Genomic DNA, 19,405 nt, shown 5'->3' with positions numbered 1-19,405 from the left:
CAATATCAACATGCAAGCTACCTCCATACCTGTGGAAGTCAAAATTAGAAGTCAAAATCGTTTGTATTAAAATTAAGTCGTCCTCAACGTTAGATGGCAGTGTTTTATTTTTAGTATTATAAATATTTCACAATTGTGACAGCCAGGTGTTCCCGTTGTCTCCCTGTTGGAACTGAGGCAAGCTCCGGGTCGCAGGGAGTGTAGGGTCGGTGCTTGAGCTGCTGTTATTACCGTGAGTGCGGGAGAAGAATCCAGGCAAGACCGCTGTGTAGAACTGGGTACCGTGCAGCTAAAATTCGGTTTGGACCGGGAGAGGGCAGCACGAAGCTTCAGAGTACTGTAGATTCGTGTTTCGGCTCGGCCGGGAACAGTTTGCCTGTGTGGACAGCGCTGGAGAGTGAACCGGGTGTAGTCAGCGAGCGGCCGGGAGGCTGCTGTGTTGGTTTGGGGCACTGCCTGTCAGTAGCCGGGGAGCGAAACCGACGAGGATTTATTCCTGCCTGGGCTAAGTGGGACGGAGCCTAGGGGAAGCAGTTGGACAAAGTGTACGTTACAACCAGTATTGATGGATCCTGTTAACATGTCGGCAATGAGACTCGGGCTGGGGCAAGATCAGTGCATTATAATATCCTTTGATGATTATAACATATCGCTAGTTTGTTTCAATCTGAGGCAAAACCATTTACTCTAGAAACCCCCCAAAGTCAAACGGTATAATCATGTCGTGCACCTTGGGTTTTCGTTTGATCAGGCTGTCCGATTGATTTGTCATGTAAATACAAATTCCTCTGCATAGCAGTTCGTCCCACACCTGAAATAAGTTGTTTGTAATATTACGGGCGATATTTCTTTATGGTGTGGGAGATTTATCAGGTAGGAAGTTGTCAGCTTTACCATGGCAACCACGCTTACCTGTAACACCATTTCACCTTCTGCGACGCTTCTTTGTCTTATGTTAGTTTATTTGAAGTGTGACTAAAAATAAATAACTTTTTTTTTTTTTTTTTTTTTTTTTTTTTTAAAGTGTTTGCCGTGGTAACTGGGTAAGGTAAACGGGTGTCACATTCCCTGTCAAATCGATACTTCTGCCTCTGCTCCGCCTTTATAATCTGTTCTAGGACACCCCCACACACGTAGTGTAGTGCTTTCAGATCCGGAAAATGTATGCAGGTTTGAGTTGCATCGCTTTTTAAAATTCTTGCAACACCCGGACCTTTAGGAAAATACTTTGAGTGGGAATTGTAAGGAAAAGCTGCGAAACGTCTTATGTTTCTTTTGCTATTCATGCTGGTTAAAACAAGGCGTTAAAGTTAAAAAAAACAACATTTTTAATGCTACGTGGGTTATGTGTTTTACATTCGGTCCCTTTGACAAATGAACTGCATTTCAATTAGAGTCGTGTCTCTGTAAAGTGACACTGTTTCTAGTGTAGTTTATAAACCTTCACCATTTAAATAATCTTACCAACAGGAATAATGGAATATGGTTTGTAGGAGGGACTAAGAAATTATTTACATATGGTTTTGTTTCTAAGCAAATTATCCCTGACAGGTGGAGTGGTTTCAAAGTCTAGTCGTATTGGTTGATAGCTAGAATATTTATTTTGCAAGTGAAATGGGCCAGGATGTGACCTCACATTCTGAGGCAACCTTTGTAAAACTTACTGTGTGCTGCACAGATTTTTTTTTCCAAACATTTGCTGTTTTAAAGGTAATCTACAAGGTATTGACTCTTTGCTCATATGTGGGCCAATTCTACCTTTGATAAAGGAGAGCAAAGCGCACCTCAGTAGTCTATATATAGATGTGATTAAACAGGTGTGGCACACGACACTCCTTGTACATTTTATACTTAAGTACAAGGACTAGAACATTCATTGCTGCCTGTCTATTATAATGTAGGTTAAGAACAGTGTTGTGCAGCACACTTTTTTAATGTAATGCAAGTACCTGATGTAAAGAAAGCTGAAGCCAAAACATGTTAGTATATATGGAAGAACATACTTGTATTTGAAATACCCTAGCAATGTTTGTGGACACATGAAGAAATGCAACAAGAGTTGGAAAGACTTCCATTTATATACATTCATAAATAAGACATTTTGTCTAGCTTTGATCTTGTGGTGGTGTAGGGGAACAGTTTCTTCCTCAATGCTTGGGGACTTTGAGTGTCAGCTTGTGTGATTCGGCATGCCTTCAAAAGCAGCTGTTGGTATTTGTAAATAAATATCAGGTTGTCCTCCAGTTAACTTGCTTGAAACCCCAGAGTAGTGACCAGCAACAGATGACCAAAAACGAGAGGCTGTGCTGAGTTTAGTGATTGCTATGAAAAGGGTCAAAATGAGAAGTTGTAGCTGTGGTGGTGGATGTTTCTGACATGGCTTTCTTTATTTAAATGAGTAATCAGCCTGTGAAGCAGCTTCCCTTTCAAACTGTCCAACTGTGATAGTAAATCAATAACGGAGGCAATATATATATTTAGGCAGCTCTGTAGAATGATCAGATTAGGGGCTTCCAAGTGGCGCATCCAGCAAAGACGCTCCGTGTGGAGTGCAGGATGCGCCCTGTAGCCTGGATGTCGCCGGTTCTAGTCCAGGCTATTCCACTGCCGACCGTGGACGAGAGCTCCCAAGGGGAGGTGCACAATTGGCTGGGGGGAACGGGGAGGGTATTCGGCTCACCACGCACCAGCGACCCCTGTAGTCTGGCCGGGCACGTGCGGGCTTGCCTGTAAGCTGCCCGGAGCTGCGTTGTCCTCCGACGCTGTAGCTCTGTGTTGGTAGGCCTGCAGAGTGAAAAGAAGAGGTCGGCTGACGGCACACGCTTCGGAGGACAGCGTGTGTTTGTCTTTGCCTCTCCCAGTAAAAATCAATTGGTGACTACTAAATTAAAAAAATAAAATAAAATAAAAAATGAATGATCAGATAAAAACGTTTCCTCTTCTGAGAGTCCAAAAGGGTTCCAGTTTGAAATCTCTGTCTCATTTGTATGCACTGGAAAAGCGGATTCTGCCAGAGTTCATTCTCAGTAGTTCTAGTTTGGCTATTTCTGATTAAGTGGTTTTAACTGCTGCATACTGTGTAGGAGATCCCCGGTTTGAATTTAGATTAACAGTCGCAGTTCATCCCACATGAAGGACTGGCACGCTGAGAGTGCTGCCTTATTTCTGTAAACCTAACTGCAGTAGAGGTGGGCCTGCTTTGGTTTCAGAGAGGATCAGGTCCAACCCTTTTGAAGCACAATGTGTAAAAGCATTGCTTAAACATAGTTAAAACTGTGGAGAGCGAGAGAGCGAGAGAGCGAGAGAGAGAGAGAAACCCTGTGAAACTCTTATCCTAATCCCTAGGCTGCCACTTGTTCCTTAACACTTGTGTTTAAGCTGTGAGAGGCCTGGCAGTGAAGGACGGACTGAAGGAGCCCAGGCTGCTGTCTCTGATTCAACGCTCAGGAGAGTACATGTGAGTTTGTATTCTTTTGTTTATTAAAGTTGTGTTCACCAAGACATTGAAGAATCTGGCAGTAGCATTACAGTATCTTCTACGCTGAATTGTATCAACCATCTGTTTTAAGGTGTAGCTCAGTGATAACCACAGATAGGGTGTTAATGTAATCCAGCACGAGTCACCAGTGCTGTAAAATGCTCTAAAAAAATCCAGCTGTGCCTTATGCCAGCAGGGTATAGATTGATCCCCTCAACTGTAGTTTGATCTTGTATGGTGCACATCAGCCTCAGTAAAGTCTCATTTGCCAGCAGGTGATTTGTCCAGGTTTTTGACACTGTAGTTTGTTCTTTGTCCCTTTTAGATTACAACAGAGCCATTGATTTAAAGCCAGCATCTAACAGTAGTTTCAGGAAATGTCAGAAGCAATAATGATAATCTGTAACCGGAACATTTCAGCTTTGCCAAGCAGGATGCAGGAAAGAACGCGTTTTATATTGTAGATAATGTATCTGTGTATTTTCCTTGTGTAGCTGTGTTGATCAGCAGCATCAGATCTTCTCCTGAATTAACCACTGACTTTAATTAATTACATTTTTAGCCTAGAACAACTTCCAGTAGCATGTGTCCAAAGCTTGATACTGTCGCAAGCAGAGCTGATCTGGCAGAAAACAAAGAAAGCTGCAATAGAATCTAGACCATGAAAGACAGAAGTTAGATGCTAAGTGTTTTTTTTTTAGTTTCAGTTCAGCAGCACAGAGAGTCAGGGCATGAGCTGTTAAGATTACTTGTGGTAGCATGACATTTTGGCTCTTGATAACAAGTTTGTGCTTACAGGATGTTACAGGGCAAAAAAGAGGGCAGTCCTCCTGCTTGGGGCAACAGCATTAGGTCACACCAATAAAGCCACTCTGTCTTGCATTAGATGAAGGAGCTGCTGGACTGTTTATAGCACTGAGTGCCACATGAAAGACAGAAATACAATATATGTATTGTACATTTCCTGAATAATTTCAGGCAATAAAACAAAAGTGTTGGGGTGGTTTTTAATTGACATTTGATTAAGTTTGTGTAACTTTTCATTGTGCTCTGCTTACACAGGGCTGTTCTTGACAATGATAATCCGCTGGCTTGTGATGTCAGAACAGTAAATTATGACTTTACATGGGCCAGACTGCAGGCACTACCCGGGTACTGCGTGATCATTTTGCAAGCTGATCTGCCAGTATTGTAGTGTTTCTGGGTTTCAGGGTCATTATGCATACATTCCAGTCTTCTTTCCAGAGCTTAATTAGACTTGCATGCTTACAACCCCTTAGTATGAAAACTGTACGTGTGCTCTGGTTGTGCTGTGTGAGAGAGTAAGAGCGTTTGTGGTTCCAGCGTACATCAGGAGGGTAAAGTAGATCATGGGCTTAATAATAATTCTCCCAAATCCTAGTGGAGTGAAAGGAACACTGTGAGTAAAGCCCTATACCGGAGATTGCAGAACTATGGGACTTGCATTCTTTTTTCTTTCTCAGTAGTTGGAGTGCTTCCATTCTCTGCCTCTACCACTAGCTCAGTTTTTGACTTGCAAGTCTTTTTAAATGCCACTCATCTGCCAGGTAATTTGAACACCTCTAGTTTTTGTACTTGCTCCTTCTTTTTTAGGTGCTTGCTCCTGTTCCTGCATCAGCAGTGCAGTATATTTCCTAATACAGAGCACAGGATGGCTTCACCTGTCAGATTATAAAACCCTTTGTGAAATCCTGATTTATAGAGGTGTCATGCAAATAACCATGACCACTTTTTACAAAGCAGCATGTGAAAGTAAAACGCATTGCACTGCAGTGCACAGAAACATGATTTCATTCCTGTTATGTTATTCATTATGTCATCAGTAAACATTCTTGATGATCACTGTATCTCTCTCTCTCTCTCTCTCTCTCTCTCTAGGTTGGACATCTTGTCGAATCCTGATGTAGTTGTGAAAAGTCCAGTGCCACAAATTACCATACCAGTTAACAGCAGGTTTCACATCATACAAGGTAACTCTCTGAAATTAGTTGAAATCTGGGCATAACTGATACGTTTAAACAAAAGTGCTAATGTAATACAGCAAGTAAGAGCCTAGTTCACAAAGCTTAGAAAACCTTTCCACTTGGAGTCTAGTGCTTCCTATGTACTGCGTTTTACAAACGCCATCGTGCTAATCAATAACCCAGGAAGCACTGCAATTCAATCCGGTTCAGATGTTGGAAAGTGGTTCCTGCAGTCACATGACATGATTTTGTCTTTGCTGTTGTCATTTTCAGACGCAGAAGAGGCTCTTCTCATAGACATCCCAGTTAATTGTGAGTATCAATTATCAACTCTGAGCAGTTTCCAATGAACAAAGGTTTATATAGGGAGGTTTCTCATTGTGTCCTATTCATTTTGGAGTTTAATATCCTCTGCTACAACTGTTCTTGTTGTATAATATCAACCACTAACGAAACACCATTGCACCATAATGAGTTCCGGCGCAAGAGTTGAAGCATCCTCTTGCAGAACAAGCCTTATTTCCTAACCTGCAAAGTCACACGGTGAGTCGGTGGCTCTTGGCCATTAGGCTTAACGCTAGACCAGTCTGCCTTGATTTTTAGGTACGTTGTTGTTAAACAGGGCTGCAAAGAACCACACAGCAGGTAGTAAACAGAAACATTTAGAGATTTTGAGCCTTTTTTTGCACTGGAGAAATGTCATAGTCTTTGCTCAAGAAGATTCTAACCATCCTCGTCCCTCTGTCTACTTTTCTGTTTCCAGCCTCGTGCAGGATCCGGGTGCGAGGGGACCGCACTGGAGAGCTGCTGTTTGAGTTCCCAGATGATGACCGGTGTCTGTCCTTCCTGACGGAGGTGAAAAGAGCTAAGCAGCAAGGTAAGGGGTAAGCTTAATTCAAGAAGCAACTTCATTCAAGAAGCCTGCCGAACATTTCACATGTCCCTGAACTGCATTACTTATTTGAGAACTTGTTCGTCCTGTTTTTGAAGTAGGTATTGAGTCTTAAAATGACACAGTTCTGTCTCATGCCTACCTGACAGCATGCAAATGTAATATATAATGTATTCCATTTATAGTAATGATTCATTTAACAAACAAAATAGACATTTTTTGTTCTCACTGTTTTGTATAGACAGAACCTGCTGGTTTTGCTCTTTGAAATAAATCAAACTGTTCTATAGTTCATGAAATCGGTCCCTGTGCTTACTTCATTTTAAGCAGAAGGAAGGAAATCATTCTACACTTGCACATTTCAGTGTAACTTCTGCAATGGGAGAAAATATATATTATGTTTGATATTCATGAAACTGCTCAGTCCAGAACATGAATATCAAACTGTGTTTCAATGCTACTGTGTGTGTACTAATAACCTCATAATATTTAGTCATATTGCCACCTACATGTCATCAATTCTTTCATTGTAGTTGTATCTAAAAGCCAGCCACCCGGCAGGATGGACCCATTTGGATCAGACTTTGCACCAGGGCCCAGTAACACAAGCAGACCTGTCAATGCAGCATCCACTACTACCAGTGCTAGCAACCCTACCAATGCCTTTCCAGCGGCAGGTAATGAAGGATTGTACTACTGGCACTTGAGCATCATAATACTTTTCTTTACAGAGATTCTATTCGGTGAAATAGATTCATTTTAACTGGTCACCATTCATAGCACTGAACACAAAATTGTAGATCTGTCCAACAACACATAATCCACTGGCTTTTGAGGACTGATTGGAAAGTATCTACAGAAGGTAGCAAAGTATTGTATCATATGTTCAACACCAAAAAATACACTTTAAGCTGTGTGCAATGGACGTGTCTATTTGTTTTTGTTTATTTACCAATATTTTAAGAAAACAAATAGACAGTTGCTTTAGGTACAAAAGCGGGATCTTCTGTTGTACTAAAATATGACTCTAAAATGTAGCTGAGTTGTGTCTGTTTACTCCATTCCTCCATGGCCCTTTCTAGACCTTGTTTCCCTTGTGTAGACACGAGCACACCAGGCTACAACCACCTTCTTTAATCAGTGAAAGCCATTTGTAGACCAGTGTGGAATGCCATGGCTGTCTGGAATGTGAGTGCCAGTGTGATATGATTGACCTGGTCCATTCCTTTTATAGATCTTGGTTTTGAAGATAATTTCAGTGATGTTCTGAAAGTGGAGGAGAAGAAGAACCAGCACAACCGGGTCAGTGTGCCTCGTGGGCCCCCGCCTGTCCCGACTCATAAAGAAACACCTCTCCCAGTCCCGCCTCGGAGAGGGTTACACACCCCAGCCCCTGCCCCAGCCCCTGCACCTGCACCTGCACCTGCACCTGCACCAATCCAAAAAGAGAGGCACCTGTCTTCACCAGCAAAAGAAGGGCATTTTACTGCCTCTCAAAATAAAGAGTGAGTACCTTTCTCTATTGTGTGCATTCTTTTCTTTAATATGTATATATAATTAGGCAGCATTTCAACCTGACAGCTTTTAGAAGAGTAATTTACCAGTATTGTTGTAACATGTATAGTAAGGATGTGAGCACTTATAATGGAGAGGCTGCTTTAAAACACATTTTAAATCAGGGTAAAGGTATATTTTACATCTATTTTCTGACGGTTTCATTTCTTACCTAATGCATCTGCATTCTCTATCGTCTGCTATTGAGCTTGCTGCCTAAAGCATTCTTTCTCATGCTTACTAACTATTCCAGTATAACGTCCTTTTTCAGCCTGCATGTATTGTGACTCATCAGTGTCTTTCCTGCAGCTCCAAGTGGAATGACAACCCCAATGTGACCAATACCATGAGGAAACTGTTTGTGCCGACCAGCCAGTCGGGACAGAGGGAGGGTTTAATCAAGCACTGCCTGATCAAGAAGGAGAAGGAATATGTGGATATCCAGAACTTCAGGTGAGAAGCACTGAGGAACGCTGTCTTTGTAGAAAGCACTATCCACTAGACAGGTCAGCTCATGAGTCACTGATTCCCAATAGGAGAGGGAGGCTCATAGCCCTTACCTTGCTTTACAGTAACTGCAGGTTCTTATACTGAAGAACTACACACCAAGTCCATAGACGAACAAGGATTCTGTTTGAAGGTTTCTACTATTAATAATCATTTTGGTTGGAGTTGCTTGGAGCTGGACTAAATTACCTTTTAAAAACAAGATAGCTTTGCCTGATCCTGAAATTTAAATCGATATAAAAATGTAACCTTAGCTGAATGGGCAGGCAAAGGAGAAAGAGAGGCAACTTGCTTAGAATGTGGGGATCTTTTGCAAAGGGTTGTTCAAATGTACAATAAAATATGCTTTTCACCGGCCAGGTTTTTTACGGGAACGTGGAACGTGAACGGGCAGTCCCCTGACAGTGGGCTGGAAGCCTGGCTAAGCTGTGACCCTGAACCCCCTGATGTGTACTGTATTGGGTAGGTACTGTACCACGCTGTGGGAACCGGTGTGTGTGGGCATGGGGATATAGCATCTTATAATAGATTTAGTACACTTTTAGCACCTGAAAAATGTGTATCAGGAAGGACTAGAAATCACTTTACGGTTTGTTATATTGTATGCATACTAATGGGAACATACATGAGGAAATAGCTACGGTATATAAAAGGTTGTAATCGTCTTTGGAGAACTAAAGACATAGAGAGATGGAGATGGACAGATAATTGCAGTGTTGTGTTTATTTGTGTGCTGGACTGATGGGATGTAGTCAGGCTCCTCTGAGATTTAACATGTATCTTTAGAAAGTTTGTATGTCTGCTCCAGTGTGCAGCACAACAGAAAGCATTTCATCGCTCTCCTATTTCTGCCGCGCCTGTAGTTTTCAGGAACTGGACCTGAGCACAGAGGCCTTTTTCTATTTCGACTCGGCGAGGGAGCAGGTGTGGGTGGAAGCTGTGGAGAAGGGGCTGCACCCCAAAGCCAAGTACAAAAAAGTGAGTCTCTGAAAACTCCAGCTGAAAATCATACACTAAATTCAGCAGCACCAGGACAAGTTAATACTTCACTATTAGGAGTCACCATTACGCACAAAGCACTTCAAAATTTAAAGTTGTCTGCTTTTGCGTATAAAATGATGAACCCAGATAACAGTTAATGGACAGGACTGCTACCTGCTGGACCACGTCCTCTTCATAAACAGTTTTAATTGTATTGGATATAATTGATGGATAATGTTAACTCAATTAAGTACTTTAAACTTGCATGCTTTCTTAGAAAGCAGAGAAATAGATTTGAATGCAGCTATTGTTTTATGTTGCTCTCATCTTCTCTTCTCCTGGGGCGTTCCTAAGGTGAGCTAATGTATTCGGGCTCGGCAGTGCTTGAATTAGCTTTGACGTTTTACTGGATACTGTCACCATTCTTGGATTCTCACAAAAGCTGATTTAACTGTGTTGGCTACAATGAAGTAAAGTGGTGTGCTGAAACATTAAGAGTCGTAATGAAGGCTTGGTACAGCGCTATGAATCAGACTGAAAGTGTTTCATGTTCCCAATCCATCCATAAAATACTCATCAATTCTGAGTAGCAACCACACTATAATACACTACCTCAGGGCTTGAAACTCGCACCAGCCCTGCATCTAGTCCTGTCTGTCAGAACCTCTCTTATTCAAGCCAGATTAAACAGAAAGGCCTCTGGTTAACCTGCTCTGATCTCATCACAGCACCTCATCCTTGAGTCTGCAGGTTTGCTAATAGTTCTTCATGCAGATATAAGGAAAGAATGTATGTAACATCAAAGTCTTCTATACTTCATTGAAGGAAGTTCTGAAACCCAGGAGTGGGTCCAGGGCTTTTGCGAGTTTCAAGCCCTGCTGCCTGCAAGTCAAGTACTGTACGCACACATTTCAGCTCATGCCTTCATGACACTTCGTCTCCCTTGCTCTCAAGATCAGCCTCATTCGACTGGTGGGAATGATGCTGGTCGTCTACGCCAAGAAGGAGCACCGGAAGTATATCCGTGAGGTGGAGAAAGAATCCACTGGCACTGGGATTATGGGTAAAATGGTGAGCAGCCAGAGAAATAAAGCAAGTAAATGCTTTTGTGTGCTTCAGTCTTATAAGATATGAATAAATATAATGTAACCGTTAAACAGTATTGAATGTTGAAGCCACAGTAGAATAGAAGGGGTCCCCAATTGACTGACCTGGTAAAGACATGACAGTATGGTATGAGTCCACAGTCAGAAAAGCACAGGTGAGCGTGCCGTTGTTGTTTCTCCTAAATCTAATATGTTCTGAATTTGTTCAGGGTAATAAAGGCGGGGTAGGTGTGAGGTTTGTGTTCCACAACACCAGTTTCTGCATCGTAAACTCTCACCTGGCTGCGCATGTGGAAGACTTTGAGAGGCGCAATCAGGACTACAAGGACATCTGCGCTCGGATGAGCTTCCATGTGCCAGGGCAGCCGCCGAGCAGCATTGTTAAACACGAGTGAGTCAAGGGGGGGTGGGGGCTTGGAGAAATCAATTTCAAGATTCATTTCAGGTTGGGTAACGTTTAGATTTAATGAAACCATGAAAACAAACAGACCCCCACTGTAGGTGTGCTGCAAAAGAAGAGCTAGAAAACTCACACCCCACATGGTGAGAATGTGTCTGAAGCTTACAAAAAAATCCCATTTTATTGACCTTGGATCCGATTATATTACCATTTGGGAGACGAACTAGACTAAAATATTTGACTCATTTTAAAGCTTGTTTCAAGGGATTTCCGCCCAGTAACAGGCATGTAAGCCAGTGATGTAATGAGTTGTGCAATTCCCCTCGGTCCACTAAATAGTTCATAACAAATGCAAAATCCATCTAAAAAGCTTGCAATCAGCCTGATAAATCTGATCCTCCCCTTTTACAGTGTGGTGATCTGGCTGGGAGACCTCAACTATCGCCTCTTTCTTACTGATGCAGCGGACGTCAAAAGCCTGATCAGCCAAAATGAAATCAAGAAGCTACAGGAACTGGACCAGGTGAGAGAGGGGAGGATGAGAGGAAAACATCCAGCCGAGGCAGAGGAGCTGGTGCACTCTTTATACTGTAGTCTAACAATTCTCAAAACCTGAAAATTGTCATTGGAAATTGCATTCATTTAATTAAAGGGGGGGGCATTTTATTTATTTTTTTGCTGCTGTGGTGGTGGCTGCATGTGGTACAATATGTTTTCAATACAGTCTATGCTGTAGAATTATTTCTAAAATGAATACAGCACATTTAATGCATACGACAGGAAATGTATTGTTCAAAACCTAGTTTAATGCATTCAGTTATTACAGGCTGTAGGTCTGTTCTGTGTGGTTTTAAATAAACAGTAAAGGTATGAATACTGTGGTTTTCAATGTCCGAGTGAGCTGCTGCACATGTTTTTAAATGGCGTTTCTTGGGTTCCTGTTTAGAACCAGGCAGATTATCTAGTGTATAAAAGCACAAGGGGGTCTTCGTTAAACAGCTGAGAACAAATCCCATGTACTGACCGTTTTTTAATTTTAATTTTTGTTTTAGTTGAATATCCAGAGGCAGACAAAGAAAGCGTTTACAGATTTCAATGAAGGAGAGCTCAATTTCACACCAACGTACAAATACGACCCGAAAACTGATCGATGGGACTCCAGGTATAGTTTGATCATTTTTCTCATTTTGTTTGAAATCCTGTTGTCATTAATAACCAGGCTTTGAAGCCTGTTGTTTATCACTGGGGCAGGTTGGTTGCAGCCTAAGCAGTCGTTAAGAAGGAACACGCAGCTGTTCAAGTTCTGCTTCTCCCAGCAGGTGTCTCGAATAAGCCAGTGTGAATGATTTAGCCCGTTCTGCATGCTCTGGCTTTGTCTTTTTTTGGTGTGTCAGTGGAAAGTGCCGTGTCCCTGCCTGGTGCGATCGGATCCTGTGGAGAGGGAGCAGTGTGAAGCAGCTCACCTACAGGAGCCACATGAAGCTACAGACCAGTGACCACAAGCCTGTCAGCTCCCTCTTCAGTGTTGGGGTAAGGTCTTCATTGCAGGTGGTCATATCAATTAGACATTCATTGCTGGTCTGTGGGCAGTCCCTGGGCATTTAGCAGATGGTTGAAATGAAAAAACAAAACAATCGAAAGTATATTTGAATGATTTACACAGTGGCAGATCTTACTGTCTTAAACCCCAGCAGGATATATAGAGCATTAAAGGGCAGAGCAAATATATAAACAACAGTGAAAAACCTGTCTACAAGTTATAAACAAAAAGCTTTGCAAATTGCAAACCAGCTATTTATTCTTGGAAACCATTGAATAGTCAGATCTCCAAAGGTGGAACTGATCAGCATGTTTATTGATCTATAAATACTCCAAAGCGGATGCATAACACTTTAAATAGTAACTTGCAAACCAGTCGGCTCCCAGCATTAAAACTGAGGGATGAATGAGTTTATTTATTAATCTATAAATACAGGCTGGTCAGCATCAGATATTAAACCACAGCCTGGCCTGCTTCCTCTTCTGTTTCAAGTCTCTGCTAAGTATGACAGTATGTTGGCCACCACATCAAACTGCTACAAACACTATTACTTAGTTGTCAGGCATATTCGATTACTTAAGGGTCAGACCAGGGGGTGTTGCTCAAGACCTTATTTCACTGAGTAATTTTTTTTGCAAAGCCCTTAAAACAAGCTTTAAGAAGCTACTAACATTATTGCAAAATGTGCATGTTCTCACCATGGGGAGTTACACAACTTTTCTGAATGCACACGACAACTACCCTTGAACCCCTCAAGTATAATCGGTAGGAATAAGAACAAAAATTATAAACTGCGTTTCTTTTTAGCACTACTGAATCATCTGTGAGCTGTGCTTGGAAACATAAACACAGCAAATACTTGAGCAGTCACAATGCTGAAGTCATTCTGGTTCTGTACGGTCCTGATTTGTGTCACACTGCTTTCTTCGCCCGCAGGTCAAGGTCGTGGATGAGCGACGCCACAAGAGGGTGTTTGAAGAAATCGTGCGGATGATGGACAGGATGGAAAACGAATTCCTCCCCTCCTTGTCCCTCACCCGGAGAGAGGTAAGTACGTCAGATAAGAAGCAGCTGCAGCCCTACACAGAAAACATGTAGCATTTCCCCAGCAAACCTGGGCCTGGGTAGAATGGTAGAAAACAAACAATTAAGTAATAAGCCGTTTTCGATAAATGTGTTTTCCCAGTGCCGGTTCTATTCTCCTTTATCTCCAAGTCTTCTCTCCGCAGTTCATCTTTGAGAACGTGAGATTCCGGCAGCTCCAGAGGGCAAAGTTCCAGATCATGAACGATGGGCAGGTCCCCTGTCACTTTGCCTTCATCCCCAAACTGAACGACACTCAGTTTTGCAAGCCCTGGCTGCGTGTGGAGCCATGTGACGGCTACCTGGAGCCCAGTAAGTACATACATTTTGTACATTTTTTTTTATATAAAGGGACCCCCCCCCCCCCTTACAAACTTCTGGTTTACAATGCATTTTAATGTTCAAGTACCAAACAGATAAAAAAAAAATAAAACGCTGCCAAGGATTGTGGAAATGAGTAGGAGAGCTATGAAGAACGGTTTCTGTAATGCTATGAGAAAGCTTTGAATGCTTCCGTCTGTGTGCCCTCTGTGATGTGTGAATGTAAGCGGGCTGTGCTTGTCTGTCTACTCCTCAGATGAGACGGTGGAGATCTCCCTGGAGGTGTATGTCAGCAAGGACTCGGTCACCATGCTCAACTCCACCGAGGACTCCATTGAAGACATCCTGGTGCTGCACCTCGACCGGGGCAAGGACTACTTCCTCACCATCGGGGGCAACTACCTGCCCAGCTGCTACGGCACCTCCCTGGAGACCCTGTGTCGCATGAAGAAGCCCATCCGAGAGATCCCCATCACCAAGCTCATTGACCTGGTGAGGGGCTGGGGCGGGCAGTGGGGTACTGTGTGTACTGTGCTGTGCGATATCTGGTGCTTGGGGGGGGGGGGGGGGGGGAGTTTGTTGGTTTATTTATTTCTTCTAATTTATCTTTCTAAGCTTGCAAGCCTTGAGTGGAGACGTGAGCTACGTCAGAATCTCTGCATGGCTCCTTATGACGAGGAAGTGAGAGGGTCGCTGCTTGTTTAATAAAGAAACCCTGACTACTCTTTGGAAAGAGGAAGTGAATGGCTTTATAGTATGGTGTCGCTTTCGAATTGCATTCTCAGCTTGCATATTGGAGTGAGGATGGGAAACTGAAGTACTTTAGGTGGATAAGTGAAGTCATTTCTGCATTGTAAGCCCAAAATGCATGGCTGGTTAATGCTCTGCTTGCATTAAGCTGGTAGGGAAGTAAGGAATACCCCCTAAGTGCTGCTTTACTCCATCAGCCTGTGCTTTTCTGCATTGATAACACTCTCAATGCTTTTCTTATCTTACACCTGTGCTGTTAATTGGAGCGGATCACTGTTCCTAAAGGTTCCGAAGCATGTCAATCTTAAAAGTTTTTCATCAGTCTGTGATTAGAAGATTTTTTGCTTTCTATCAATCAATTTATGTCTTGTGTCTTTATTTCTCTCTGTCTCTGTCAAACACACATCTGTTTTGGGCTGCATCATGTCCAGGGAGAAGAAAGCCTCACTGAGACGGTAAAAACCTTAAAACTCAAACAATGAATGGTATGCACTCGCACATGTGGGTTTATATGTTGGCAGATCTTCATTTTTGATTTCTGCCTGCTGCTAAGAGTTGTTCAGGGACAGTGCATGGTTTTAATATTTGAAGTTACTCCCTAGCATAGTTAATCATCTGAGTCACTTCTTACAGTAGCTGGAAATGCAGTGTGTACAGTAAGCTTGAAAGCAGTATGATTTACAAACTGTTCTGAAGACCCGTCTCGATGAACCAGAGCTTGTATTGTTTGTTTTCAATCAGGAGAGGTCTCGTTTAGATCTCCTCCCAGTGGACAACGTTGGAACTGAAGACAAACCCTTGAAAATCCCCAAGGAGGTCTGGCTGCTGGTGGACCATCTGTTTACAAAAGCCTGTCGACAGGTGGGTCAGTAACACACACAAACACTGAAGGGTCCTTTAGAAAAAATGTCCGTGTAAAACGAGTTGTTAAAAAAAAATAAGACTACAATCTGTTTTTGTGTTCTGGTGTGCAGGAGGACCTGTTCCAGACCCCAGGGATGCAGGAGGAGCTGCAGACTATAATCAACTGTCTGGATACCAGCATTCCTAACACCATCCGTATCCTTTACAGTCCCAGTTCCAGATAGCTAAACATCCTGCAGTCTTGGCTTACAGACAGCAGTGTGGGTACAGAGTTACAGAGGCAGCTAAGAGAATTTGTGACACAATTCTTCAAAATGGTAAAAGGCGTCCGTGCCAGATTGCAAAGGTTAAATGGCTGCATGAAACTGATGTAATCAGTGTGGCTCAATACCAAAGGGTTTTGATCCCTGCTGTGGTAAAATAACAAGGCGTTTGATTACCTAGATACAAAGTTAGCACCGAGTCTTACCCCAGTGTGCTGGTTGTTAAAAAGCCAGACATTTCACTGCTAAAAAGCCAGCAACGGACTTTGCCTTGCAATGCAAAGTTGGTCTAATGAATCACTAAACCGCAGCAGATCTATAGTCACCAACGTTTGCATCATGAAAGTAGGGTCCTTTTGTGAACCATAGTTTTTGAAAAGCATCTCAAAGTAGATCTTATTTAGTAGTGTGTCTTGTCTTTTAAATGTATGTAAGGCAGGGGTGATATAAACTGAATCAATACTACATAAATTAGATGGACTGCATGGTGTATAAGCAGAAAGACAGTAAGGCTGTCTGTACTGTTGCACTGATGTAGGCTTCCGAGGCACTAGGGGCTCCTGTTCCCTGGCTTCACGCCTCTCCTCTGCATCGTGTTGGTTCCTGAACAGAACGCTCCAGCCGGCAGTAACCATTCAGTAGCCGAGGCCCTGCTCATTTTCCTGGAGGCCTTGCCGGAGCCGGTGGTGTGTTATGAACTGTGCCAGCGCTGCCTGGACTGCTCCCACGACAGCCGACTCTGCAGACAGGTACAGCCCTTGTAGGAAATCCTCGAGGAAACAGTGCAGATATCAGCATTGTTCATTGAATCTTTGTGACTGGCCAACACACATATCTGCCTGGGGCAGAGACAACTGTGATCAGTATCACATGGTTTTATATGTGTAAAATGTGTTGCACAGGGTAGATTGCATGTACAGTGGAAGGATGTCGCTTCCACATGATTCTAATTCTTTGCTTTCCCCTAGGTGATCTCCCAGCTGCCCCGGGCTCACCGCAATGTTTTCCGGTACATCATGGCATTCCTGCGAGAGCTCCTGAAGTATTCCGAAGACAACAATCTCAACGCCAATATGATAGGTGAGAGAGAGGGGCTGAACAGATCTCGAACAGTGGCACTTTGATCAGGGTAACACATTGCCATAAATGGTCATCTAACAGCTGCTTTTTTGGGTGATGGATACTAGATTTAAAGGTACCTGCTTAGTCCTGAAAACGTTTGATTTGGCCCAATTCCTTACATCATTATCTGACAAGCATTTTTGGTCAGGTATTTTGAATGCAAGTATAGATTTGTTCTGGTGTATTGTGCTCAGTGCGAGCATGTCATTGAATCTGTTGAGTTCAGTAAAGATACTGAGACTGTGTGAGAAGACCTTATAATAATTATTACTGTACCACCCACCCCTTGTGTTTCAGCCACGCTCTTTGCCAGCCTCCTGATCCGACCCCCACCCAACCTGATTGGAAGACAGACTCACCACGACCGTCAGAAAGCCATAGACTTCATGCTGGGGTTCCTAATGGGCGGGGATGAGGAGTAGAGCAGCCAGCCGGTTGGAGGGGTGGCAATGGGAGGACGTACCAAGGGGGCAAAGGGTTAAGGATTGTGGGCAGTGATGAAAGACTATCATGGGTGCTGGTCCTGACCATGCAGCCTGTTAATACAGAGATGTGTGTCGCTGTGGATAGAGGAATTGTTTAGAGGGGGGAGGGATCAATGCTGTAAACCAGCAAGCAGGACTGAGAATAAGACTCCCATTGCATGGCAGAGTGATCCAATCCAACTGTGATCTTATTTAACCACCAAGTACAATCTTATGTGCGTCTAATGAAGCAGACTGTAAAATCAGGAATGGCTCAAACTGCTCTGCAATGGATATCCTATTGCTATAACTGTTTAAGGTCTAGTATACTTGATGGCATCTGCTCCTGAAACACAGACACCCTACCTCCCACCACCCCCACACAGCTATCGGTAATACCAGAAATAAGACTTGTATCTCCTGCTATTTGAAGGTGTACAGTCAGGGCATATCCAGTGCTGTTAATGATGAAAGCCATTAACTCCCAACATAGGATTCTTATGGTGTTTCAACTCCTGTTCCCAGATACTTCTCAATAATGCAGTATTCATCCTACCTTGCAAAAAATGGAGGGTCATTAGAGTCTCTGCCAAAATACATGATGCTAATCTGGTTCCTCAATGTAAAAATGTGCCCTTAGTTACCCACATGCTAAGGTAAAGCCCTCCACACTACTTACTAGGATAGGGACGAGCACTTTATTGTTCGTTGCAGTGGTTCTCCTCTGCAGCTGTATTTATAGGAATAAGAGGTCAACTGAAGCTTGTTTTGCTACCATATTGAATGGGACCTGCGTTCAACCTGAGAGAGAATTGAAACCACAAGCACACCCACTGGCAAACCCAAAACGCACTTACATGTCCATGCATTTTGGGATGTTAATTTGGTGTATTATAATGTTATTTATTTTTGAAATCCAAAGTAATAAATGCACAGGATGGAAGACATCAGCCCCAGTTCTCTTTGGCTCCAACTGCATTATTTTACCATCTGTATTCAGACAGAGAATCGAACCCGGGTCTATTGGCTACTATTCAACTTCATTATTAACATAATAATAAACACTAGAGTTTGAAGACAGATTGAAATCTGGCGCCATCATTATCACTGTGCAATCCACAATGTAAGAGGTTACATTTCAAGGAACTGGGTTCCTCTAAAACTACAGTAATTGACCAGGTACTGTACATCAAGGGATCAGGACTCTGGCTTCTGCTCTTGATTAGATCACCATTTCGCTTCACATAGAAACTTGTATAGTAGACTTGCAATTTACAGACTGCCAGTGATGAGTCACGGTGTGCAGCGGGAGAGAGCAGCTCTCTGCACGCTGGAGACTCTGCATTAACTATCTACATTCATGTCTTAACTCTGGTGTACATACTGTAGTGTTTCTTTCTGTGATGTAAAAATGACTTGTACTGTAAGTAAGTGCAGTTAAAAAATGTTTATGTATATATTTATCTGAATTCTGTGTCCTGTAAACGGTACTCCCTAAATACAAAAAAAAAATTTCCTCCATTTACAGTTTTTTGTCCTTTTTCACATTGCCTCTCCTCACAAAGAAACTCAAAAGAGCTTGAAACCACTGCAACTTCAGCCACTGGGGTTTGTCAGTGGCCTGCTTGGTTAATTGATGTTGGGAGTAACAGAACAGGTAAAGATAAATTAAAGTACAGACTCACAGGTGAGAGTATAGGACTGGCAGAAAAGCTTTCATAGAGACTTTTTGATCTACCAGTTTCTTTGAGGCTTGATGTGCAGTGGAACTTTACAAGGCAGTGGTACTACCTTTTAGCTGGTATGTGCACCATAGACAGATGGCTACAGAAAATGTAAAGATTTAGCTCTAGCCATATGCAACAATCAAATTGCTTTTAGACATGGTTTATATGAATTCAGTATGCAAGCGGGCTGGGCTGGATTGGGATCAGTTTTAAAACCATCCCATTGATCATCTTTTGGCTCTCAATGTGCCGTTCCTGTTGAAGAAGCTCATAGTGTCTTGGTAAGTACATGACCAGCATCCTTTTGATTATTGTGTCAGCAACCTTTTTACCAAAATGAACCTATTGCTGCCAAAGGCCCTCTTCCC

The 19,405-nt window shown here is 42.8% G+C and overlaps 1 protein-coding gene across 2 annotated transcripts; it reads left to right on the top strand.

Annotated features, from left to right (window-relative positions):
* The first annotated feature begins 131 nt into the window (after positions 1-131).
* Positions 132-18,831, top strand: LOC117430786 (inositol polyphosphate 5-phosphatase OCRL-like). 2 transcript variants are annotated; one of them, XM_059000868.1, is made up of 24 exons: positions 132-625; positions 3,378-3,457; positions 5,378-5,469; positions 5,737-5,775; positions 6,227-6,340; positions 6,889-7,032; positions 7,590-7,860; positions 8,219-8,362; positions 8,777-8,878; positions 9,280-9,394; positions 10,352-10,468; positions 10,713-10,894; positions 11,315-11,426; positions 11,956-12,065; positions 12,298-12,433; positions 13,380-13,490; positions 13,673-13,838; positions 14,104-14,339; positions 15,029-15,052; positions 15,339-15,458; positions 15,572-15,656; positions 16,346-16,473; positions 16,693-16,804; positions 17,144-18,831. In XM_059000868.1, the coding sequence occupies exons 1-24, from the start codon at positions 566-568 to the stop codon at positions 17,266-17,268; spliced, it is 2,925 nt and encodes a 974-aa protein (XP_058856851.1). In that variant the 5' UTR covers positions 132-565; the 3' UTR covers positions 17,269-18,831. The 2 variants fall into 2 exon arrangements, with proteins under 2 accessions (XP_058856851.1, XP_058856852.1); XM_059000869.1 differs by lacking the exon at positions 15,029-15,052.
* Positions 18,832-19,405: the final 574 nt, after the last annotated feature.

The sequence above is a fragment of the Acipenser ruthenus genome, chromosome 26 (assembly GCF_902713425.1).
Source record: "Acipenser ruthenus chromosome 26, fAciRut3.2 maternal haplotype, whole genome shotgun sequence".
Classification (NCBI taxonomy): Eukaryota; Metazoa; Chordata; class Actinopteri; order Acipenseriformes; family Acipenseridae; genus Acipenser; species Acipenser ruthenus.
The sequence above is the reverse complement of the archived record's forward strand: the minus strand, read 5'-3'. Positions and strand labels throughout refer to the sequence as shown.